The 25,370-nt window shown below is 41.7% G+C and overlaps 1 protein-coding gene across 3 annotated transcripts; it reads left to right on the top strand.

Moving 5' to 3' along the window:
- The first annotated feature begins 1,977 nt into the window (after nt 1-1,977).
- DDO (D-aspartate oxidase) lies at nt 1,978-20,993 on the top strand. Of its 3 annotated transcripts, XM_083368010.1 has the most exons (6): nt 1,981-2,015; nt 4,440-4,548; nt 10,102-10,276; nt 12,055-12,163; nt 14,959-15,135; nt 18,518-20,993. In XM_083368010.1, exons 2-6 carry the CDS (start codon nt 4,507-4,509, stop codon nt 19,083-19,085), a joined length of 1,071 nt encoding a protein of 356 aa, XP_083224136.1. In that variant the 5' UTR covers nt 1,981-2,015; nt 4,440-4,506; the 3' UTR covers nt 19,086-20,993. The 3 variants fall into 3 exon arrangements, with proteins under 3 accessions (XP_083224137.1, XP_083224138.1, XP_083224136.1); XM_083368011.1 differs by lacking the exon at nt 4,440-4,548 and having other exon boundaries at nt 1,978-2,015; XM_083368012.1 differs by lacking the exons at nt 4,440-4,548; nt 10,102-10,276 and having other exon boundaries at nt 1,978-2,015.
- The last annotated feature ends 4,377 nt before the right edge of the window (nt 20,994-25,370 follow it).

The raw sequence follows: 25,370 nt of genomic DNA, 5'->3' as shown, positions 1-25,370 counted from the left end.
GAACACAGCCCCATTTGCACAAGCTTCACTGTGACTGTCGTGGGCGTTTGCGGCCCCACTTGCATGAGCTTTGCTGTGAGCATCACGGGCGTTTGTGGCTCTACTCACGCGAGCATCATCACAGGTATTTGTGGTTCCACTCGCGAGAGCATCATCATAGACATTCGTGGTCCCACTCGCATGAGCGTTGCTGTGTTGTGGACACTCAAGCCCCACGCGCATGAGCAATGGTGTTCATCCATGCACGCATGCATGCACATGCATTCACCCCCCCCCTATGCACAAAATCTTCTCCTCTTTCCCCCCTCCCCTCCCTCCAGGCTGCCAACCCCAAAAGGTTGGGGAACTCTACTCCAAACCCCTCTCTAGGACAGGAATCCTTGGTCCATCCCACGCTCTCCAACCTTTGTTTGAAAATCCCGTGATGGAGCACCCATGAAAGAAGGCAGGCTATACCACTGTTTAAGAGCTATTACGATCAGCAAACTACTCATTTTGAGATTAAAGGTAAAGGTAAAGGTTCCCCTGCACATGTGTGCTAGTCGTCTCCAACTCTAGGGGCCAGTGCTCATCTCCGTTTCAAAGCCGAAGAGCCAGCGCTTGTCCAAGGACGTCTCTGTGGTCATGTGGCCGGCATGACTAGACGCCAAAGGCGCACGGAACGCTGTTACCTTCCCATCGTAGTGGTCCCTATTTTTCTACTTGCATTTTTACGTGCTTTCAAACTGCTAGGTTGGCAAAAGCTGGGACGAGCAACAGGCACTCTCTCTGTTACGCGGCACTCGGGATTCGACCCGCCAAACTGCCAACCTTCTGATTGACAAGCTCAGCGTCCTAACCCACTGAGCCACCGTGTCCCTAATTTTGAGATTAGACCTCTATAAAGCATTGGTTGTTGCTCTACCCTCAGGCATTACAGAGAATAAATGTATGACTTCTTGAAATGGCTCTTCAAGTGTTAAAATACTGCTATCATCTCTCCCCTTTGTCTTCTCTTCTTCAAGCTTAAACATATCTAATTCTTTTAACATTATTTCAGAGAATTTAATCTCCAAGGATTTTACTATCTTTGTTGCTCTTTGCACGCTCTCCAGTTTCTCAGCAGTCTTCTTGTTTGGGAAAATCAAAATCCAATCTAGTATTCCAACTGCTGTCTTATCAATGCTGTGCAGAGCAGAAGTATCACTTCCATGGTCTTGACGTTATACTGTACCTTTGTACCAGCATCTACTGATGTAGCCCAAAACTGTATTGGCTCTTTTGGCAGCTGCAGCACAGTGCTGCCTTATGCTTAATTTGTGGTCTTCCAGAACAGATCCTTCTCACAACTACTGCCAAGCCAAGGTACCAACTTGAGTTATCTCACAATTCTCGTCACTGATTAGAATTTTGCTAAAAAAACCCTCCAAGTCTTTGAACCTTCAGCCTGTTTTGCGAGGTTTTAGCAATCCCCCCCCTTTGTGGCATCCGCAAATTTGCCCAATCTCCCTTTTATCCCCTCATCTATGTCATTTGTAAACATGCTGAAGAGCACTGGGTGCAGGGCAGAACTCTTGAGATACCCCACTGCATAACTATCTTTCATGCAACGTGCTAATCCATAACTAAATCACTCTGAAGCTTCACACGTTACCTGAATGGTTTTTTTTTTACTACTATTGTGCCTGTACAATTTAGCCGCTCTGATTAAAAATACTATATAGCAAAGCAGCAGCTGGGCTACCAGTAGTAACAGGTCCCAGATTTGCCGCCTCTCAAAATGAAATCGCTCCGAAAGCCGCATGTTTCACAAGCCCTTTTCGGCGGGCGCGCGGGCGCGCGCGCGCGCGCGCGCACGAGGCGAAAAGGGCCGAATCCATTTTCGCCCATTCCGTCCAATCGGAATCTAGTAGAGTTGGCTAATCATGATAACTCCGCCCACTGGGCTCACGTTTTCAGGCGTAAGCTCGGCCCTCCTGCTTCTGTGGCACGCAACTCTTCTGTGCGAAAGCTTCTGGTTTCTTCTGTGGAGAAAGGTATTTCTACCCCTCCCCTTCCCCACGTAACACTTGTGGTTCTTGAAAGCCGCCTTAAAGTCGACGATATATTTAGTCAGTTCTTCAGTAAATACACGAAGCCTACGTTGTTGTACTTTACAGCAACATAAGGTGTGGTGTTGTGTGTGTTTGTTTTTTTTTGCAGCTATGGAGAAATTGCTCTTCCCTGATAATGGTCAAGCCACCAACAGGTCTTTTTCTATTTGTCCTTGTCTTAAGTATCTTTTGAAGAACGGTGTTTTGAACCACACACACACAAAATGGCTTGAGATATTCTTGAAAAGTGATTTCATTCGGAGAAGGGCGGGATATACATGGGATTAAAATAAATAAAAATAAATAAATTGATGAAGGAAGCTTAGTGGGTGGTATTTATACACTCAATACTCCTGCTAGCGTTAAAGGGCTTTGGGAAAAAGAGATTCTAATATTCGTTGTAACTGCTATTTTCTTGTTATATTGGAGCAATGCGGCATCCAGAGTTACTGACCTTTTGCACTAAAAATAAGCAAAATGTCTGGTGACTCCTTAATGATTAACTTTTTTTTTTACAACATATGCGTTTGTAGGGCCCACTTGTTTGATGAATCTCTACGAAAGCTTTATCTGTTATAAACGCTCAGCAGAAAATGCTACGCAGTTATTTAGGAACAGGAGCTACTCCTTGGAAAAGGGGCTTTTGAATCTTTTGGGTAAGCAAAAGATTCAAAATCCACATGAAGGCAATGCCATTATTAGCTTAACTCAGGGGTAGGCAACCTTGGCTCTTTTATGACTCGTGGACTTCAACTCCCAGAATTCCTGAGCTGACTCAGGAATTCTGGGAGTTGAAGTCCACGAGTCATAAAAGAGCCAAGGTTGCCTACCCCTGGCCTAACTAAACTAACTAACTAACTAAACTTTATTCATAAGATCCAGTAATCACAAGCCTTTGACTTCAAGCAAGATGGTGAGGAAGCCAGGAGGAGCAGAAAAAGAGAGATATCTTGTGTTCAGTATTGATCTGACGGGTTCTTTTTTTTTAAAAAAAAGAAATATCCAAATGGAGTTGTGCCCTTGCTTGAGGGTCGGTGTACAGCTTCCCTGTTTTTCCATGTGGCTTTTTTACATTGAGCAGCTGATTTGATGCATTTCTGGCTTGACAAATCTACTGTTTAATTTATGGGACACTCACATTTGGGAATGGTCACTTTCTCATTGGCAAGAATTTTCATTCACTTTTCATTGGAGATAGAGAGGAGACTGCCTTGTAGTCTTATTGTCTTTTGCCTCCTTGCAAGAAAAAAAGTTTTGTTAAGACCACCAAAGGAGGCACTTTTCCAAGGGAAAGGGGGGGGGGGCTGCCTGGAATGGTGCTTTTTGTACCCCCATATTGGTCAGCTGTTTGTGGTCAAAGATAGTGAGGACACTTGCAGGTCCATTCCAACTTATTTCACAAGGTTTGGGTCTGTGTAAAAATAGTGTAAATGTGGCAGCGTGCTTAACCACATTCTTAGACAAAGAATATTAAAAACTGATAACATTAAAATTGAGTCAATGCATTGGTACAGCAGCTTTGAATGGGAAGCCACCATAGATCTTTTGAAGCTCTGCAGTACTGTAGGTCGGTCCATTCTGGTTTCAGCCTACCTCAAATCCCCATAGGTGAAATTTCTATTTTCCCACAGTATTTAACTTTTGAGTTTTAAACTGGTTGAGCATCAATGTAATAGTGGATCAACGATCAATTGAAAATGGAAATAATAGAAAATTAGAAGTACTCCAAATCTTCAACATGTTTGAGCCAATCCCAGAGCTCTTTGAACTGGAGCTTTATGTTATTTTGAGCAAGAACTTATACAGTCCTTTACTACTAGTTGGTGTAAAAGGGAATCTTAGGCTAATATAACTATCCTAAACTAGCAAATGGGAACAAATTTAAACTTAAATGAAATTAAGGTAGTCTATAATCACAGTATCTCTTTTAAAAAAGTTAAATTCAGCTAGAAGGACAGATTTTTCAGGCAGAAATTGTTTCTCCCTCTTTCTATTTGCCAAGAGAGGAAATAGCAATTGAAGAGGAGAAGGATGCTTTATATAAATAAAGCAAAAGAGCCTTTGGCTAAATAAATAAACTATAACTTTAATCCATTTCTTCCTTGTTCTAGTAGCTTCTAAAGTATATGAAAGAAACCAATCACATTCAAATGTCTTATTAAGTTTGATTTCACTTGTCTGTTATGGGGTAGTCATAGACATATATCTATGATCCAGCCTTTAAAGCCCTTACTAAATGCACGCTATTGTTTAGGAGTTGAATGTTCATTCGTCATGTAACGCTGCCAAGAGAAGACTGCATTGCAGAAAGTAAATTTCAAAGCAAATTTTCCTGCCCTACCCGACTTTCTATATTTTTTAATTTAGGGGAAAAAAGTTATATTCTGCAAAAGTAAACCACCAGTTCCCTTCAGCTTTGTCTTCATTTCCAGGAATGCCACTGGATTCCATAAGTATCCTTAAGAAAATAAAATTGGCAAGTATCTGGAACTCAGTACTTTGTTTAAAGGTGTACCCATTTTCTCAAAAGAAATTCAGTTGTAAATGAAAGAGCTGGGTAGTTGAGATAGACAGTGCAAGTAACAGGAAACATCAGTTTGTTTTCTCACAAATTAATTTTTTATGGCTGGCTTTTTCTATAACTTGCCATCAATTCTTTAATCAGTTAAGGCCTCCACGTAAGGTTTTCTCATAAAATAAGGGCATGCCTCAAGTACAATCAGTTTTCCCCCAAATAGCCAAGGTATTCTATGCAAAATAAGATCACTAATCTAGAAATTTTCTTGTAAACTAATGTATTGTTATATACTGGTGTAGACTTAGCATACTGTTAGCTACATCCCACTATTTGGGAAGCACACACTGACACATTCAGGATGCTACTGTTTAACTAGTGTAGGATGATGACAATGATAATATTTGAAGGTTCATTCAGAAATCAAAGCAACAGTTCTAGGAGCCAAATAGCTTTGATTCTTTAAGTGAATTCTTCATTTTTTGTTGTCAGATTCTGAATTATAGCTGTAGATCGTGAATTTTAATCTTTCTGCAGATTATAGAATGGTGGGAAAGTAGTCTTAAGACAAACAATTTCTTTAGCAATGAAAGAAAGACTACTGTACAGTATATGCTTTGCAAAGCAATCTTCTCCAACTGGGGATCATTCATATGTATGGATTTCAATTCTCAGAATTTCCATGACAGCATTTGTTTGTTTTTTCTAGTTAATGAAATAAAGTATATTGTATATGTGGTTTTAATATCTAAAATCTCACCATGCAAAAAAAGCATGAATGCTTGCAAATAAAAGATGAAAGTTAATTGGGGGGAAGGGTTTAGCTAGCCTAAAGAGAACTTCGAGAAGATCCCCAGAGAGGTTTAGAAAGCCCTTTGGTCTACCAAACCTTTTGCTCTATGACTTTTGAAAGGATGGCTATGGCAGGAATCCACACAGTTTGAAGAATTTTTTTTTTGCTGTATTCATTCCTAGAAGGGACAAAGAACAAATACCTCAGCTGTTCTTTTAACTGCTATCCCTTTCCAAGTCATATATTTGGGAAATTATCAACTGGATTTTTTCTTGCCAAGTTCAAAGTTCAGATTCTTGTTTTGAAACAAACAGATCAGTAAAATGGCAAAGCTGCATAGAAAGTTCAGGCTTTTCAGCTATTTTCAAACAGATTGCAAAAGACACCCTGTTTAAAACCATTAAAAAACCCAACTTGCTTCACAAACTGCATCTATTGATATATAAATCAAAGGTGAAATCAGAATCTACGGTAATTCTGGAGCAAAGATATATTCTTAGGTAGTGTTTTGAGCATATGTGTGCATTGAGCACTTACATGTCAAATTGTTACCCAGTGCCACAAATCTCAGTTCCAGGTTGTCATTTAGTACACTTCAAAACAGCAATGTTTCAGCTCCTCAATCTCTCCAAATTGTTCGCTTGTTGTTGTTGGGATCATCTTCCCTTTTGCAGCCATTGGATACTGAGGACAGGATGGGAACATCATCTGACTAATTGAGAAGTACAAAACCTCCCCATGATTCAGTCTGCTACTATGATTCAGGCTACTATAGCTAGAAAGAAAAAAACAATTTAAAGACCACAAGGGTCATTCCTCACTCCATTCAAAAAATGAAATATTGTTTTTAAATGGCTAGCATATGCAAGCACACATATCCATGTTTTTAGTATATGTGTGATTGGGCCTTTGTAAAATGGGGGCAACAATTGACCATTTATAATAAGAGAAAGCTGCCTGGCTATCTAGTGGTTATCTACCTTACATTTTAAAAGTTTCTGTCTTCTCCTGTCATATTTGATGGCATGCAAGTGATATGTGACACTCGCACATAATGCTGTAGCCATGGACTAACAATGGCTGGTTGAGGCTGATGTGGATACATTCTTTTTCTCTTCCTGCCCCTCCTCCTGCTCCCCCATTATTGAGCTCTGCCATCTGTGGCTAGGTTGTTTTAGGCTTCAGGAAAAACTGGACACTGGTTTCTGCAGTGCTTTTCAAGCTTGGCAATTTTAAGAAGTGTAGACTTCAACTCCCAGAATTCCCCAGCCAGCATGTTGACCTACAACAGGGCTCTTCAAACTTGGCCCTTTTATGACTTGTGGACTCCAACTCCCAGAATTCCTCAGCCAGCGTGCCTGGTTGAGGAATTCTGGGAGTTGAAGTCCACAAGTCATAAAAGGACCAGGTTTGAAGATCCCTGACCTACTGTACAATGTCTGATTTAGAAAAAAACTGATCTAGAATGTCTTGACTTCCATAAAGGAATGGATGAAGCATGCCTGACGTGCCTTTGGAAAGTAGCAGTCTTCTGGTAGACCACTGGACTTGTTGTTAAACATACGGTTAAAATAAAATCAATCTCTTTTCATTTTTTTACTTTAAGAAAAAAGGAAAATACTATATTAATAAAAACTAGTTAAATCTTGTAACATGAAATCTAGACCATATATAAACATAGCGCTTCGGTTTTGGGAGTTGAAGTCCACAGTTCTTAAAGCTGCCAAGTTTGAAAAGCACTGTTCTATCTAGATGATGAAGAACAGATTTATTGAATCCTTTTTTTTAAACATCAGAAATGTAAATTTCTTTCCTTCTGCATAGAAGAATAAATTGTGGAACATAACATACGTAACTATTATGTTTTTTTTCCAAAAGTTGTGTTATCCTATGTATTAATGTGGGCCCAAAAAAGGATCATGAAGGAACATGACAAAATCATGCAGATAAAAGAACCCTCAAATGTCTTAAAATAGCAGCAGAAAAAGCTTTGATCCGTCCTTTTTCAAACATTCATTGAGGAATTCAATACAAATGAAACAAAATGTTCTGATAAATTAACTTCATGTCTAAATCATAGGAAGTGCATTTCCCATTTCTTAAAACTTTGGTATATTGATGGTACAGATATTAACTGTATTCATATGTTTTATTGAGCTATTGTTATATTACTTCCATCTGTTTTATTTCACCAATAAAGATAATATCATTAAGCAAAGATTCAAGAGTCTTTCACTGGATCCAGGAAAAAAAGGAAGGGGCTGTGGGTTGATTTAAAAGGGAAGAAAAAATATATTGCCGGTTCTGCCTCCAAAAACTCAAAATGTTTTGTTTTTGCCAATAAAGGGTTTGGCAGATTTATTACCTTTTTATGACTTTGGAAGGAAGAATGTGCCATTTTTCTTACTCCGTGCTATTTTGCCCAGGTGCAACCACTTGCTGACAACACATTCTCTGGTAGCATTATTAATGTGGGATATTCTGGAGCTGGAGTAAAAGCTAAAAGCGGCAAGCGTTCTCTGCCAGATTCCCTTCTAGCTCAAGTGATAGGAAGGCTGATTGACTTGTTATAGGATACCAGTAGCTTCTGTGCGGTGGGGTGGTGAATGATCCAGGGTTAAGTGGTTAATGCATTGCAAGGTGCTCTCTGCCCTAGTGCCCTGTCAGCAGAAAAACTTCTTGAAAGCAGTCTCTTGTTTATCACACAGTGACTAGAAAGATTGGTGAAGCTACATTCCCCAGGGTGGGTCCCTGTTCCAAGGGCTGGGATTGGTGGTAGTTTTTCCTACCTGGTGCTGATTTTGGGAGAAAGGGGAAACAAAGCCAGTGGAGTCTGCCAATCTCTCCCCTTAAAGTGTCCTGCAATAAAATTGTAATTTGCAAGTCTTTTTCCTTTGGCAGATTTGAATTTGTCTGTTGGGACAATACAAATTACTTACTGAGTTTTCTGTTGGCTTAAAGGACTGGAGAAATGCACCGTACTTCAGTAGCACTCAGGAAGAGCTTACAGATGTCCCCTCCGATCTCTTATCTGGCATACCTATCTGTCTACACCAGGGCTCTTCAAACATGGCCCTTTTATGACTTGTGGACTTCAACTCCCAGAATTCCTCAGCCAGGCACGCTGCGCTGGCTGCGGAATTCTGGGACTTGAAGTCCACAAGTCATAAGAGGGCCAAGTTTGAACACCCCTGATCTACACCTATGAATTAATGTAGCTTATAAAGTTAAACTAGGAAATTCTGATTCTTCTGTAGTTCTTCTTTAAAACTTGATACAGTCCAGATGTGGACCATTCTTGATGCAGGGATGGGCAGAAAGCAGGTCTGGATGTGCAACAGACAAAGTATTGGCAAAGGTTTCTGATTCATTGGTTTGATAATTCTGTCAATGAAAGAATACTGTTGAAATTAAGCAGGTTGAGTAACTGGGAATAGATTTTTGTTCAGCATGCTTTAGGAAAGGAAAGGAAAGACTGTTGCCTCTGAGCAGCTGGTTTAAAAATTCTCATAATAGTCTTGATGTTCCTTGCTTTTTTTCTAACTGCTTCCAGCTAGTTAACTTGATTGCACATGGAACACTGCATTAATAACACCAGCTAAGCTCTCCCAGGGTGGTGAATATCATAGGTCACAAGAATAAAAAAAAGAACCACCCTGGTCCTCCAATTATTTGCTTGCAAAAACCTTGAAGAAGCAGTTTTAACCAAGTAAATAACATGTGCCTGACCTAACAGTAGGTCTCTGAACACCTCTGTTGATGCTTCCAGTCAAGGGCACGGGGTCAGCACGAGGCCTCTTGCTAGTTTTCTTTGCACATGCCATGTTTTGCATTGTTGTTGTTTTTTTGAACTGGGGGTGAATCTTCTACATTTTGTGCTGATCTTTGATTTTAAGCAAATAATGACCGGCTTTGGCTTAGCTTAAAGAAGAGAATGTATCAATGCTGCCTCTAACTGCCAACACAGCTAAAGTTAGCAAGGCAGGAAAAGTTGGTTTATCTTACTTTTTGATTTGGTATCTAAATATAATAGTGCCGGCTACAAGCTGCCAACTCCAGTTCTTAAACTACTATTTATTGAAAAAAGCAAAATTGGCTGCATTTTACAGCATACTAATTAATAATTTATATTTTATGAATATAGATTTATATGACATAGAAGAAACAACCTACTTTCATAATGCATCTGGACAGTTGCTGATTTAATTTTCTCCAGACAAGTCAAGCATATGGTTGATCATATTTTCCTTAAACCCCTTCACTCCAGCAGGACAGTCTATGGCAGGGGTCCTCAACCCCCAATCCATAGACCAGTACCCGGTCATGGCATGCCAGCAACCGGTCCTCACAAACAAGCAAGAGCCCCATCCGTGAGATGCAGGCAGCACATAAAACCACTCACTCCGGTCCGCGGAAAAACCTCTCTCCACGGAACTGGTCCCTGGTGCCCAAAAGGTTGGGGACCTCTGGTCTATGGCTTAAAAGCCTCTTTGTACCTTTTTGTTTTTTCTGCAGAGAATGAAATACTGTATGTGTAATAGAATTACCTGAGATATTATAAAAAGTTATACAGTGTAAGTAATCTTTTTAGCAACAGTATCCTTTAGCTTGCACTCAACTCCTAGTTAGTTCATGGCTATGTTGAGTAGATTTCTTGGCAATCAGCCGTTCAAAAGCCTTTTCTTTAAATTCAGACCCCTTCTTCCTCTTTCTCTTAGCAGAACATGGACAAGGCAAAGATTGTTGTTGTTGGTGCTGGTCTGATTGGCTTATCCACCGCTGTGTGCATTTCAGACTCCATTGCAAACTGCAGAGTGTCTGTCATGGCTGATAGATTTTCTCCTAACACAACCAGTGATGTTGCTGCAGGAATGCTTATCCCACATCTTTATCCAGGCAAGCAAAATTTATAGTTCAGAAAGCAAAATCTGAAGTTGTCCAAGTATTTATATTATGCCTATTTTTTCCCCAGTTTTTATTTTGTAGCCCCAAAATCAATATTCTAGGAAGTACAGCTGCAGTTTCAAGGGATACTTGAAAGCTATTACTATTCCTGGGCCATGTTAAGGTTTGCTGAATAAGTGTTACAAAGTTCCCAAATAAATTGTCCATTTTGGGAATAATAGTTTCCTGCCATTTTACACATGCCATTCTAGTTGTACATATATTATATTCCATGACAATTGTTGATGGCGATGATGATGACAATGATAACACAAATTGTGTTTGGCAATAGCTTCATAATACATGGATATGTTCTACAGTTGGCCTATTTGGAACGTTCCTACTTCATCTATAAATGTTCATGTGATTTTGATTTACCCTCCTCATTTCTTGCATTACACTCTACAAAGAGGGAATCCCAATTAGGTAAAAATGTGATGCTGGGTTGTTACACTTGCTCTCCTTCCAATAAGTAAGTGATTTGGTCAAATTCTGAATGGTATCAATAACAGAATAACCAGGAGTGGGAGAAGCTTTGTTGGAGCCATTTTTTTTTTGCTCAGGATACTCTTTACGGTTGCCCTCATTTTGTGAGAAAAATGTAGCATGCTTAAAAGATCTCCTCTTTCATTGTTTAGAAATTACAAATAGCTTGGCCTACATGCCCTGTAAAATCACAAAGTCAAGGCTGCCTCAAAGGTTGCCCATTGTGTCTGCCATTGTGCCTCAATGACCATGCAACAGCCTCCTCTTTATTCTGAATTCTTGTCTAGAGGGCAGGACAAGAAGTAATGGGTGGAAGCTTGTTAAAGAGAAATCCAACCTAGAAGTAAGGAGAAACTTTCTGACAGTGATAACAATTCATCAATGGGATAGCTTGTCTCCTGGAGTTGTGCTCCATCACGGGAGGTTTTCACAAATACACTGGACAACTATTTGGGATCATATAAGACTCCAGCCTTGAGCAGGGGGTTGGACTAGAAGACCTCTCAGGTCCCTTCCAGCCATATGATTCCATGCTCTATAAATTCTGTAACTACCTCTGCATCTCACCGCATGTACTAGCTACTTATCTCTGGAGCTAGTGCAGGGGTGTCAAACTCGCCACATCACGTGACATGTCGTGACATATTGCGACATTTTCCCCATTGCTGGAGCTGGAGTGGGCGCTGTTTCGGCAAGACGCATCCAGCCCGCGGGCCGGCAGTTTGACACCCCCGATCTAGTGGCTCCTGTTTTCAGCTGCATTTGTAGTTAGGACTCACAGGAAGAATCATCCTTTTATGTAATTAGCCTCTCTGCAAACCAAGCTATTGTCTCACGTCACATTATTCCACATCTTTAGCTAAATGTGGAGAAATGGCTCCTTAGGAAGAGTTCTGCTCTTGTTGGAGGAGAGGAGTGGTAAAAAGACCATTATGATTCCTCCTCCTTTCCCTCTACAACTCCTTGTGTTTTTGGAAAATTTGTCCTGGAGGTCTAGATGACCTTCCAAAATAACATGAATAGTATGGCGATTGTTTTTTTTGGGGGGGGGCACGGGTGTTTCAGAGACACCATCTCTGTCCCTCTCCTCCTGTGTGGAATTTCTGCTTGATTCTCAAAACCTCCCATTAGCAGTTTGTATCCAATGCATAAATTTCAGTGCAGCCCGTTTTATGTCTGCTCTTTTTGGATTTTCTTCAAATGCTTTCCCTCCGTTTGAAATGTGTTTTCTTTCTTCTCTGCAGGCACACCTGTTCGTCAGCAGAAGCAGTGGTTTAGGGAGACCTTTGACCATCTGTTATCCATCTGTGATTCCTCAGAGGCCTCAGAAGCTGGGATTCATTTGGTATCTGGGTGAATATAGAGTTCATTTTGTGATTTCTTTCGGCATTGTGCTAAGCAAGCCTCTTTATTAGGGCAAATTCGGGAGGCATATGATACTGGTGAGGACCAGGAGAGAACCCTAGTCTTGAGTTTTGCAGAAGAAAAACAATACCAACACATATTTTAGAATTATATCTTAGTGATCCTTAAACTGGGTTCAGAATTTATTTAGGGAAACATTACTATGTTGCACTGGCACTTGCTTTTCTCTTTTAAAAATGTGACTTTCAGTTTTCAGAAGCTTGGCCTTGAGCCTATGATTTTTATAATGTCCTGTTGACATATAAGAGGTTCATTGACTTCTAGTTTATAGTTGTTAGTATATGATTGTTTATGATTGCTTTTTATATATGTACCTTGTATTTAGCTCTGGGAAGTCGGGGGGGGGAGGGGGGGAGGTAAGGGGGGAGGAGGGAGGGGGAAGGGGGGATTTTTAAAGGAAAATTGTATCTTAAAACTTTTCAATTAAAAAAAAAAAGAGGTTCATTGACTTCTCACGGTACTTTATATTCAAAGGCAGGTTTGGTACTAAATGCCAGTAATCAGCAAGTAATGTCAGAAGATAGAATTGCTCTCAAGTCCTGCCTCTGGACTTCCCCACTGCGTCTGATTGATGACTGTGAGAAACAGGATGCTGTAACTCGATTGATCTTGGCCACATTTAGTTGGCTGCCTGAGGAATTCTGGGAGTTGAAGCCTACAAGTCTTAAAGTTGCCAAATTTGAAGACCCCTGTCATAGACCATCACACTTTAGATGACTATATATGTTGTATTAGCTTTTAAGAGCTAGCCAACTCCTAAGGCTCAGCAGTTGCAGGAAAGGATGTCTACAAGCTCCATCAGAATTGTATATATACAGTCCACTTTCCTTTAAGCTCTCCAAGCAGAGGGATAACATTACATGACTGTACCCCACATGTGGGAAGTCATGTAAAACTCCATACAGCTCTAGCAGAGGTTTTTCTTGGTCTCCCCATTCTTGTTTTTTTCCTAACTTTGGGAGTTCAGTTTAACACTTTTAAAACAATATTTCTCCTACCGTATTTTCCGGCGTATAAGACGACTGGGTGTATAAGACGACCCCCTACTTTTCCTGTTAAATTATAGGGTTTGGGCTAATAACTCAATATTTCACTTTCTGGCACACAATCTGCATATTAACAACTCGTTTAGCGTTAGTACCCTTTTTTTAATAAGTGCCACGATGTTGCTAAAATAAAAGAGGTAAACTTCGTGACCCTCCCAGCCTGTGCATAAAACAGAAATGAAAAGTCTTAAGCCTTTCCGTTCCCAAATACCAAGGTTTCCCCCGAGTTTTGCGCAGTTAAACGGCATTTGCGTATTAATGTTTCTCCACGGAGCACAGAATTTGCCTGAATTAAGGAAAGTGGGGAGCTAAAGAATCTGGGGCTACAGGGAATGCCTCTGGCATGACGGGCAACCCTGGGAAACACGAGGACTGTAACAGCACCCTCAGTTCGCACAATCCGATCCAGAAAGCGCCCGGAGGCTCCTTCGTTACTTCTAACGGAATGTCTCCACGACCACGTCCTGCCCACCTCGCCTTTTAAACCCTGCCCCCTTTTCCCCTGTAACGTTTCCCTGCTCTGCCTGCTCTGTGATTTGCCCAGCTTTGCTCCTTCCCCGCCAAAGGGGGGCCTCGCCTTCTTTCCTCTGAGCTCTCTCGCTTGGTGCACTGCTGCTCTCAGTTCTGCACTCTGTGACTGGGCAGGCGATTCTTCTGGTCGGCGCAGGTAAGGCGGTGCCTCGGCGGGAGCAAAGGTGCTCCCTTCCTACTGTCGAGCAGCGTGCCTCTGGGGACCGCCTGCCCCTTCTCTCGTTGGGGACCTGACAGCCAGCATTGCAGTCCTAGAGAGAGCAATGGCGGCGGCTGCAGCAGCCGCCCCATGATCTGACGAGAGTTTGCCCTCCATCACCCGTTCGCCGTCGTCCGCTTAACCACGGGTCGCCATCACCTACCTCCATTCACCCAGCGATCCTGCTGTCCAGCAGAAAAGAGAAAAGATCAGAGAGGTAAAGATCAGAGAGGTGAATAGTATTTTCTGGCGTATAAGACGACTGGGCGTATAAGACGACCCCCAACTTTTGAGAAGATTTTCATGGGTTAAAAAGTCGTCTTATACGCCGGAAAATACGGTAGTTGAAGTTGCGGCCTGGAACCATTTAATAGCCTTCTCCTATTTTATAAGAATGAATTATCTTTATTTTCTAGGGCTTAGATAGAGGCTTAGAGGAGCCTGTGATTATTGAAAATAGACAATCACAACATGACAGGTTAAATGCTAACTGCAGAATGGCTGTAGCCTACTGAGTCATTCATTTCTTCAAGCCTGATTAACAGCTTTATAGTAACAATAACAATAACAGCAACAACAAACTACCACTGAGACAACTGGAATAGCATCCAAACTATCTACATATTCACTGTTTTCTTATTTTGAATTTGTAAACAGTAACACATGAATAGTAAATATGTATTCAGACTTGCAGAAATATATTTTTAATTATGGACCATGTAGAAGCTGTAGCAGGTTCTATTTATTTAAAGATAATTGAAACATACAGTTGACTGGTGGTGCCTAAACATCATATTAACATGTGGATTAGGAACTCAACTTTGCTGGTTTTATTTGGTGAATTTTTAAAAACTTTATTTTGAAAAATTATTTCACCACGGTGGGGAGATACTCTTAACACCAAGAATGTCTGTGTTTACACTTTTATTCTTTTGCATATGAACAAGTTGGCAAATATTTAAGGCCATTCCTGAGGAGAAGACCCCATTCTGGTCTGATGTAGTTCTGGGCTTTCGCTCCATGACTGAAAAGGAGCTGAAGAAATTTCCACAGCACAAATATGGTCAAGCTTTTACTACACTGAAATGTGACTGCCCTTCATATTTAATTTGGCTGGAGAAAAGGTATGGGTATCGATTCACTTTTTTAGACTGAAATGTAGCAATACAGTAAAGAAATATGATCTAAATCAGGGGGTCCCAACCCTGGGGGTGCTAGACAATATTCCAGGGGGTGCGAAAACTTGGGTTTTCAAAATTATAGGTCTATGTGCATAATTCTGTTCTGTACCAGCCTGCTACCGGCCCTGCAGATAAGGCAGGGACAACCCCTTTTACAAGAAGGCAAGAGGCTGGAACTAAGCCTGCCAAATTTATTAACATAAAAACATAAACAGAGCAAAGAGAGCAAACACGAACCATGAAACAGGAACTATTCAAACGGTTGCCTTCAGCAAACCAGCCCTCCCACGCATTCCCCTTTTATACAGTTCAGGGCGTGGCTTCTCTCTGCCTCCTTCCGAGGTGCCCCATTGCCTCCCTCTGTTTACTCCTGATTGACTGCCTCCTGCGTCGGGCGTCCTTGAGCAGGGCCAGCTGTGGGTCATCTTCATCCACGCTGTCAGGCTCACACAGCTGGGTCTGCGTCGTGACCAGGTGGGAGGGGCCTGGCTGAGGGCTCTCATCAGCAAGCTCTCCAACCCCCTCAGCAACCTCTCCAACACCCCCCTCCTCCTCCTCTGAATCATCCGACCCAAATGCCGAACCCACAGGCTGACCCTGAATCACAACAAATTCATTGCCGCTATTTTGAACTTTTGTAAGGGGTGTGAGACTATATCAGAAGCGTTCTAGTGGTGCAGGGCATAGAAAAGGTTGGGAGCCACTGATCTAAATCATTTGGTGCATTTTACATTTAATCCTTCATTTCCCCACTTCATTGAACCTTTCCTGTCAATATGATAGGTCAGTTTTGTAATGCTGGACCAGGATAAGTCCTAGCTTTTAGGTATGCCTATCGTAGTGAACAAATCCCAGCAAGCAAACAAAATACAATCTTATCAATTAAGGTTTCCATCTTGAGCATGCCTCTTTTTAATATAGTACTCACAAATTAACTTTTACGCGGAGATTCAGGGATAAGAGGGAATTTTTCTTCTTAAAAATCTACAAGTTACTATTAATGGGCAATTGTAGGCAGGTAATTTTAAAAGATGTCCCACCAGGAGTAAAATTCCTCTCGGTCAGACCTATGACTTTAAAAGCAGGAACCAGCAATTGTGCCACTCTGCCCTGACTTACTTCCTAGGTATGTGTTTTTTTTCGCCACCGCACAGTACATAAGATCCAACAAAATCTGGGAAATTAGAATATAAGATATGGCAAAGTTAGACGGAAATACTTGTTACACCAGCATGCGTTCAGGAGAAAGCTTCAGATTCCAAAGAGAGTGACATTTTTGTGTCTGTCCTTTTGTCAAGTCAGTAAAGTGGACTGTCCAACGGAGTGAAGTAGAAGACCATTTATTATGGATCTTAATGTGCCTAAATTAATTCTGTTCTTAATCACTACTGCAAAGTACTTTTTCTCCTTTTTCCTCTAAGGCATTGTATAGCATTTACATCTGCATTTATGACTGGACCTAAACTAGTTCCTTTCATCTTACATCAAGGCTACTTTTTATGCCTTGTCTGGCGTTTAGTCATGAGTTTATCAGCCACCAACATGTTGGGCGAGCTGATGTTCTTTGTGATTTTTCCCCAGCCTGATGCTATCCAGTGATAATGCTGGCTGGCGATAGGATAGGCTGGATAGGGGTGGCCCAACATCTCTAGAGGCACTCTAGTCAGGAAGACAGCTTTTGTGTTACAGGACAGAGATCCCTTTTAAATATTTGGACATTTTTACCATTTTGTATTCAAGAGCGAGGTGATGGAGAGTACAAGTCAAATAATACCGACGGTTAGCTGGTCATTAGGTTGTTTTGCTGTTTTGTACACCGTACTCAGCTCTGGGCTTCTTGTTTTACACTAATTATCCAGGAGTGCTTTTTCTTCTCCCAATCCTACCTGTTGTCTCTTGGGACATACAGGCCCTGTCATGTTTCATTTTTTAGAACAACACCGAACACAGTACTGATACTCAGTGAAGCTGTGGGATCCATTTCATATTTGTCAGGGGGGCTTATGAGCAGAGACCTCTGTTCCCTCTCATTTCTGCTTTACTCTTTTGTGATTTCCCACAGGAGTTTCCCTTCCTCAGTGGAATGCCGTGGCACAAAGCCCATTGCAGAGATGGCTGATAGGCCTCCTTGAACAAGGGCACAGGTCCAGTGAGCTGAAAAACAGGATTACAATCTCTACTTGATAAATGTGCAATTCATTAAACATCATTTCAGTGTCCCAGCCACTATTTCTGGCACTTTATCAAAAGACACCCAAAGGGAATCAGTAATAACCAATTGAGTTGAAGTCCGCAAGTCTTAAAGTGGCCAAGTTTGAGGACCCCTGCTATGGTGGATAGTAAGAATTTTCATTGGGAGGCAAGGTAGTGTAGCTTGCAAATATCTTCACTTATATAAAGTTCTGCCAAGTTCAGATCTTAACACGATTGCATGTTGGCACAAACTGGGAAATGAAGTTTAACAAATATGCCCTGTGACGATATTGTTTAATATCAAACAAAGATTCATATGCTTCGTTAAGCAGTCCAGGACTCTGGGATAAATGCTCTGGGTAGCTGTCGGGCAGGAGTTCTTTCATCTGTAGAAATTTGTAATGGTTGCTTTTTATTAACTCGGCAGATTTCCCAAATCATACTCTTCAGAATGTTGCGGCGAAAAAAAATTGTGTTTTTGAGCAGAAACCCAACCGTACTTTTACCCACTTGGTTCCCAATCCATATTCGTAAAGAAGAAGAACTCAACAGAAGGGATCCAATTCCAGTGGGAAAAGAGGATCTATACTTAGCTGGACATTTCTCACATGCTGTTCAAAATCTTTTCTCCAAAAACACAAATCCTTCTTTTAAAAAAATACCACTAGTCATAATTTTAATTGCTAATTGAATAATAGTTTTTCAGGAATGAGATATTATATCATTTTGATGAGTGCTTTTCCTATTAGCCAAACTTGTAGCTTAAAGCTGATAACAAAAGGCAACAGGATATATCCCACACTGTTTTCCTACATGCATGTTTCCTCTTGGTTTGATGGGATTTGTGCCATAGGTATCTGTTAGAAACCACAACGACATCCCATCTGAATTATATAGTTAGCATCCTATGATATAATATAGTACAAATGAAGCACAGTTCAAAATGTGTTCATTTGTGTCATGCTGTTGATGACACACAGTCACACATATGTGACTTGGTCCTCTCTTTACTCACTTCAATTTTGCATTTCAGATTTGTGATCTCACTCTTTGAACTATATGATCTAAGTAAAAGATTACCCACAGAGGATTCAGAAGTGCCATATTTTTACCTCTGATATATTTTTTATAGGCTGAAAGAAAATGGAGGCCAGGTGCACGCTAGGAAAATAGAAGATCTCTGGGAGCTATACCGTGACTTTGACATCGTAGTAAACTGCTCAGGCCTTGGTTCCCGAAAACTTACAGGAGACCTAGATATACACCCCATCAGAGGGCAAGTTCTCAAGGTTCACGCTCCTTGGATCAAGCACTTCATTCGTGACGGTGATGGTCTGACCTACATCTACCCAGGGATACACAATGTAACGTTAGGTGGGATAAGAGAAAAAGACAACTGGAATTTATCCCCAGATCCCGTTACCAGCAAAAATATATTTGATAGATGTTCCACACTTGAGCCTTCACTTCGGACAGCTGAGAATATACAGGTGAAGGTGGGCCTGAGGCCATCTCGGTCGGCTGTGAGACTACAGAAGGAGGTACTGACCCACAAGAGTGAGAAGTTGCCAGTGGTTCACAATTATGGCCATGGAGGAGGTGGCTTTTCAATACACCAGGGCACTGCCAAGGAGGCAACGTGGCTGGTTAAGGAGTGCCTCGAAACCCTGGCAATACCTGGGCACAAAGCAAAGCTGTAAAATAAGAAAGAAAAAATTCTCTCTTGATCCTTAGCAGTCTGGTAGAATTAGGATCTTGGGTGTGAAGTAAAATCTGGAGGAATGTCATCCAGCTGATTATATGCCAGTCACTTAATTGCTCAGTGCTTGTGGCCCTCTTGGGAAAGCATGAAGTGCTAAGACTGAAGAGAAGGACTACCTGCTAGGTTTCACTGGTCAGGAAGCCCTTAGCTTAGAACTAGCACCCTTCAGCTTTTTACGGCTAATTCATGGGAAGCAGTCACTCCAGTTGTATATACATAGGTAGTCCGTTAGTTTAAAAGAAGACCTGCTGTTGTACAGTTCATCTGTGGACATGGAGGTAGCTTTGCAATCCCAGTCTGAAAGCACAGAATCTAGCCCAAAGGGGTCACTGGAAAGTTAATCATTGCAATAACTCTGTATGTTAATTCTGTGACCAAAGCTTTCATGCTTTGGTTGCACCTGGCTTCAAAGCCAGTGGAGACTTCATAGTTCCTTCATAGAGAGACCTTTTTACCCACGGTAAAGCACTTTCAGTATTTCAGTGTCCCTGTTATGATTGGGCAGTGGGTGGGTGTGTGTAATTATCCAAAGAAAAGCCAGGTTTGGGAAGCACCGGGTTAAGTTGTTGAATTAGGAACTAGGGAGAACCAGTATAACTCCAGTATCACTAGGGATTTTAGCTTGATCATGCTCGTTCCCAGTTCAGTCTAGCTTATTGGGGAAGGGGAGAAAGGAGTGCTATATATGCCCCCAAGAGCTTTTAAATGAAAGGAAGGTCAGAAATCAAAGAAGTGAATAAACATGAAGGGAGATAAAAAGATTTCTTGTGGGCTGGAACTCTTCTTAAACAAGAATGGTGCTAGTTTTTTGTCCACCTTCAGCTCCTTGCTTTATCCTTTGGCCCTCAATCTCAACCAAAATTTCACCCTCCCTGGGCCTTTTGCTGTCCTCTAGATGTACTTATCTTTACAATTTATGCATTGTAAAGATTATTTGGAGGTGGGAGTTACTTCCAGTATAATCTACCGAATTCCCTGCTTCTCTGATATGTAGGAGAAAGCTAATCAGCAGTTTGCAAGAACACAAGCAAATGGTCAGATGAGGAGACCCAAACTCATTGGTAGCCTCACACTGGCAATGAACAAGGACACACATTTGCTTTTGCACCTACTAAGATTGTTGGACGAGCAAGCACAAAAACAGCCGGGGAAGTGATTGACGCCTGGGAAACAGGCCCCTCGTCAGTCAACAGGAGTGCTGATTTACCACCAGCCTATTCAAGTACTTAGAAGGCGAGGGCTGGGCAGCACAAGCAAACGACAGCCAATGACTTAAAAGCCAGCCATCAACACACCCCAGTCAACATCTAAAAAACCACATACAACAGGCACTATAAATACCACACTTAGAACCGCTCACACTCTGCTAGAGAGAAGTTCCATGAGGCTTCTGGTCCCGGTGACTGAACCAGATTAGATCCTACAACATTAACCTGGGAAACGTATATTTGCCTTCATTCATACTTGTCTCCAGATGCTATTAATTGTCAATAAATATGTCAAGATGCCATATGAAAATGTGGGGCCCTGTACCCCAATACTGTTGGATTGGAGGGCATCCAGGTGGGAAGGCCGCTTTACCAATTCATGTCATCATCACTCAGTTGATGGAGCCTTCAAGAAATAGGTATCTAATTCAAATGTGAATTATCTTGCTTGCATATTCAGAATCTTGTCAAATTTCTAGGAGGGAATACGTATGTGGCAGCTTGAGTTTTATTACCAAATACTGTATTTTAACATGCATACATAATTGACTGAATTAGGTAATCAGTTACAGCTTACATCTAGAAGTACGCCATGATCTTTGTCAAGGCTGGTATCAGTGAAATAAAATATACTTCTACTGGCTTATCTTTTCTATCATTTCTTTCTACACATCTTTTCTCCTTCTGCCAGAAGAGGGCAGTATTGGATCAGTCACTTATTTGGCTATTCTTCAAAACTTCTTGTGTTTTGCTGCATGCCCCCACCCCCAAAAGCAAGGAAGGACACCTTAAAATGACCACCTCTTATTTAAACACACATAGACACCCCCCCATGGACCACAGTGGACCACAATGTATCAGAAATTTGTGTTGTGTTAGGGCTAACATATCTGGGATATACAAATCCACCTGGCTGTTAGATTGCAGCAAAAAGACAGAAAACTAATTGCTATCTAGTCATTATCTGCATTTTTGCAGGTGAGACCCAGGAGCCTATCTTCTGCTGGGACTCTCAGAATGGGACTCTCTTCATTTATTCCAGTGAGCTTGTTGTTAACTCCAACATAGAGCACTATTTACTACGAATAGAAAGAAGAGGTGAAAAGTTGAAAACTAGGCCAATATAATGTCTTCCACTAAGGTCAACTCTTTACAAGAGGCTCATGGAGTGACTCTGGGTGGTTACTCTTTGCTGTCTTCAGGACCATTTGATCCAGGTAAAATATGACCATCCAGTATCTCCCGATCAAGAGGACATGCTGAAAATCAGGATACCCGGAAGCAAGGCTTTTCAGTAGCAGCATCTCTGTGCTGGAATATCTGACACCCACACGCCCACCCGTGAGAGTTTAGTCTGACTCCTCTGCCTACGTTTTGGAAGGCAGCGGAGACTTGTCTGCACGGGGGAAGAAAGCGTCATTTAGAGAGGCTTTTTTTTGGCCTTTTTAACTTTTCAAAGTTTATCTTTTAATAATGTTAATTGTCTAGATTCCATGGAGTGTGTGACATATAGATGAAAGCATAAATGGATTTTAAAACAATGAACCATTCAAGAACCATGCCAAAAATCTTACTAATTTTTGTTTCCATCACTCTCATTTGGCCGCTTCTATGAGGGGGAGAAATCAACATCTCGATGTAAGAGCCGAAACTGTTTTATGGAATCATTAGTTTAAAAGAGCAACTCGGCTCACTGAGTCTAAGGATACCTCTTGGATGGGCTGCAGTACTCCAGATGAGCAATACATGGTATTAAAAGAGGGTTTTTTTAAAAAAAAATATTACCTTCTAGTGGTTACCCATAGGGTTACTGAGATTGAATGTGTTGAGTAAATGGGATATGCAAAGCTATCTAGAATAGACACACTGTGCACTGTACTTGTTATTCTCCTTTCTCTAAGCAACTCAGAGTGGGGGTGGGGGTGGGGGAGAGAGAGGCTGAAACAGGTACTTCTCTTAAATATGTTTTTCTTGACTTGATAAAGAAGCTACAGTATTTGAAATTGATGAAGCTGGCTAGGGAAGAAGAATGCTGCTATTTCTCCATCTAGAACGGGCGTCAAACTTGCAAGGTCACGTGACGTGTCACGATGTATCACGACTTTTTTTTTTTAAATCCCATTTATATCCCGCCCTTCTCCGAAGACTCAGGGCGGCTTACAATGTGCTTAGCAATAGCCTTCATTCTATGTATATACCTGCTTATTAAGCAGCATTATTACAAAGTCAGCTTATTGCCCCCAAGAATCTGGGTCCTCATTTTACCTACCTCGGAAGGATGGAAGGCTGAGTCAACCTTGAGCCTGGTGGGATGCGAACCTGCACTAATTGCAGGCAGCTGGTGTTACTTAAGGAGGCATTAGCCCACTGCTCCACCAAGGCTCTTTTTTCCCATTGCCGGCAATGGGGTGGGTGCGGTTTTGGCATGACATATCTGGCCTGCGGGCCAGCAGTTTTGACACCCCTGATCTAGAATAATTGAGACCAAGAAGGCCATTAGAAATTTGATGGCCGTTTTAATGCAGAATTTCCTAACCTTGTTGGAAGATAATTGTTTTCCTCCGTCACCAAATGCTGCATTTTGAGATCTTGGAAGATCTTGCCTTGTCCGAACACCAGAAATGCAACCTTGAAGGGATTCACCAAGAACGACGTGGGTCCAGGCATACTTTGGGGGGGGGCGCCCTGGATCAGCATGGATTACCTGCATCTCTTCCAGCTGAAAAGATTGAAATGCTATCAGAAAAATGCTGCTGCTGCTGTTTAACCGTATTTCCACTTGTCTCGGGAAAGCTCCTTTGGATTGAGACTAGCAGGAAGCCTTCAAACCAAAGGAATTAAGGCACGCTAGCAAGTGCCTTTCAAAACGAGACCCCAGTAGCTGCGAGTCTTAATAGGGTTTTCTTTGTAAGCCTGTGTATTGATATTCTTAAGGCGCAGTCAACAGAGGGAGCAGGAAGGGGGTTCAGTTAACTTCATTAAAATTCCATGTGTGATGAGAGAGAACTCTTCAAATTAGTTACTCCCTGGTTTAGCAGATGGGGATCTGCCTCTAGGGGCAAAATTGGTAAGGCTTGTTAGGCAGGAGACGGATCTGTTGTGGAATGGAGAGAAGAGGGTGTTTCTTTGCATCCCAGGGAGGGAAAGTGCTACCTCCGCAGCAGATTTCAACTCTCCTCTCAACATTTCTGGGAAAATCTTAAAAGACAGAAGGTAAATTATAAGCGCCCAGGCAGTTGGATTTGGATTTTACATCCCCTGCCCCAGAATTTGCATTGCTCTGGTAATTGTCTTGCTGCATTTGTTGGCTGCATGATTAAAAACAAGTTAGAATTCATTAACTGCCCCAAAGAAATATACAAATAACATTTCCTCTTTTTTTCTTTTAGAAGCTTATCAGATGGAAAGCAGTAAGAGAAATGGGAGTGAAGAGGCATAAGACAAACATCGTTTGCTATTAATTCTTATTTGCTTTCAGATTGCGTATGGGAGAATAGCGGTAGCATGGTCTGCAATAACTGGACAAAGATTTATGGTCATGTCTGCAACTCCTATCAACATTTTCCCCACAAGTGATGCTTATTACCAGGCCTTTCCCTCCTTATACGGTCAGGAGGGGCACTAATCCACAAGGCCGACGGCTATGAAACCCCACATACCACCCGACCCTGTACAAGTTGTACAGATGCTCACAGGCAGATTTAAATCAATGTGCCCCTTCTCTGCACCACAAAGTTATTGCAGGGAGAAGCCAGAGAGCTGTTGAGGTGGTAACAATGCAGAATGGGACAACTTGCTGCAGCCAATTTGCCTCAGCCAACTTGCCGTGGGACAACTCGCCATAGTCAACTTGCCACAGGACAACTTGCTGTGGGACAATTCAACAATTCTATTTAATTATTTAAAATAATTTAAGAATTTTTTAAATTTGTGTCATTCACATTTCATTTTGTCCCTCCTTTGGCATCCTTTCTTTAATGAGTCTATTTCTTCAATATTAGTGTAACTCTTGTCCTGTGGCGAGTTGTCTCGTGGCGAGTTGGCCATGTCGAGTTGCCCCGTAGCAAGTTAGCTATGGCAAGTTGGCCATGACAAGTTGGACGTGGTGAGTTGGCCATGACGAGTTGCCATAGACCCGTAAAAATGGCATCAGGGAGACACATTTCATGACATTGCCAAAAAAAACACCCTCTGAGAACAATGGGAATATGTGCATATATTTGATGAATCTAGCCTGCATTGCATAACATCTGTGGCACTGCACGTGGTTATCTCTCCACTAACAAAAGCAAGATAGAGCAAAAATGAGACACTTTTCCAAAAGACCCAGCAGAACTTTTGGCAATCCTCTGGGAATAAGATGAAAAGTAAAACAGAAGATATTGGGAGTTGCCTAATTTTGGCTATCGGTGACCCCCAAAATTCCTCTAACTGAAGAGAGAGCTCCTGACCCTCCCCACCTATCAGTAGAGAAGCTATGATAAGGAAAAGTCCTTAATAGGAAAGTGTTCACTTATGTAATGGAGACCATGAGATTCAATATGACTTGCATTCTTTCTCAAAGGGATTCCATACGGTTTGGCTTTCTACTCTCACAATCTCCAGCCTTTTGGCAGAATAGCTGGATATTCTGGGAGTTTTGTAGTCCCAATACATACCGTATGTTTATTTCCTAAGGTCAACACTGTGGTTCCCCTCTTGCCTTTTTTTCCCCAGCCAGAAGATGAGGAAACCTACCAGTCCCTTTTGGTCCTTTTTTCCAGCTAGAGATCCATTTCCTCTGCTTCCATCTTCTCTTTAGTGCTTCTAGGTCAGGGGTGTCAAACTGGCAGCCTGCGGGCTGGATGCGTCATGCGCAGGCCACACCTACCCTGGCCCCGCAAAGACAAAAAACGTTGCAGTATGTCACGATACGTCACATGACGCGATTGAGTTTGACACCCGTGTTCTAGATGAACGTTATCATCACAAGAGGGAGCAACCGGAATCTCTCTTCCGGGTTCTAGAGCAGTGAA

The sequence above is a fragment of the Vipera ursinii genome, assembly GCF_947247035.1.
Source record: "Vipera ursinii genome assembly, chromosome: 1".
NCBI lineage: Eukaryota > Metazoa > Chordata > Lepidosauria > Squamata > Viperidae > Vipera > Vipera ursinii.
The sequence above is the reverse complement of the archived record's forward strand: the minus strand, read 5'-3'. Positions and strand labels throughout refer to the sequence as shown.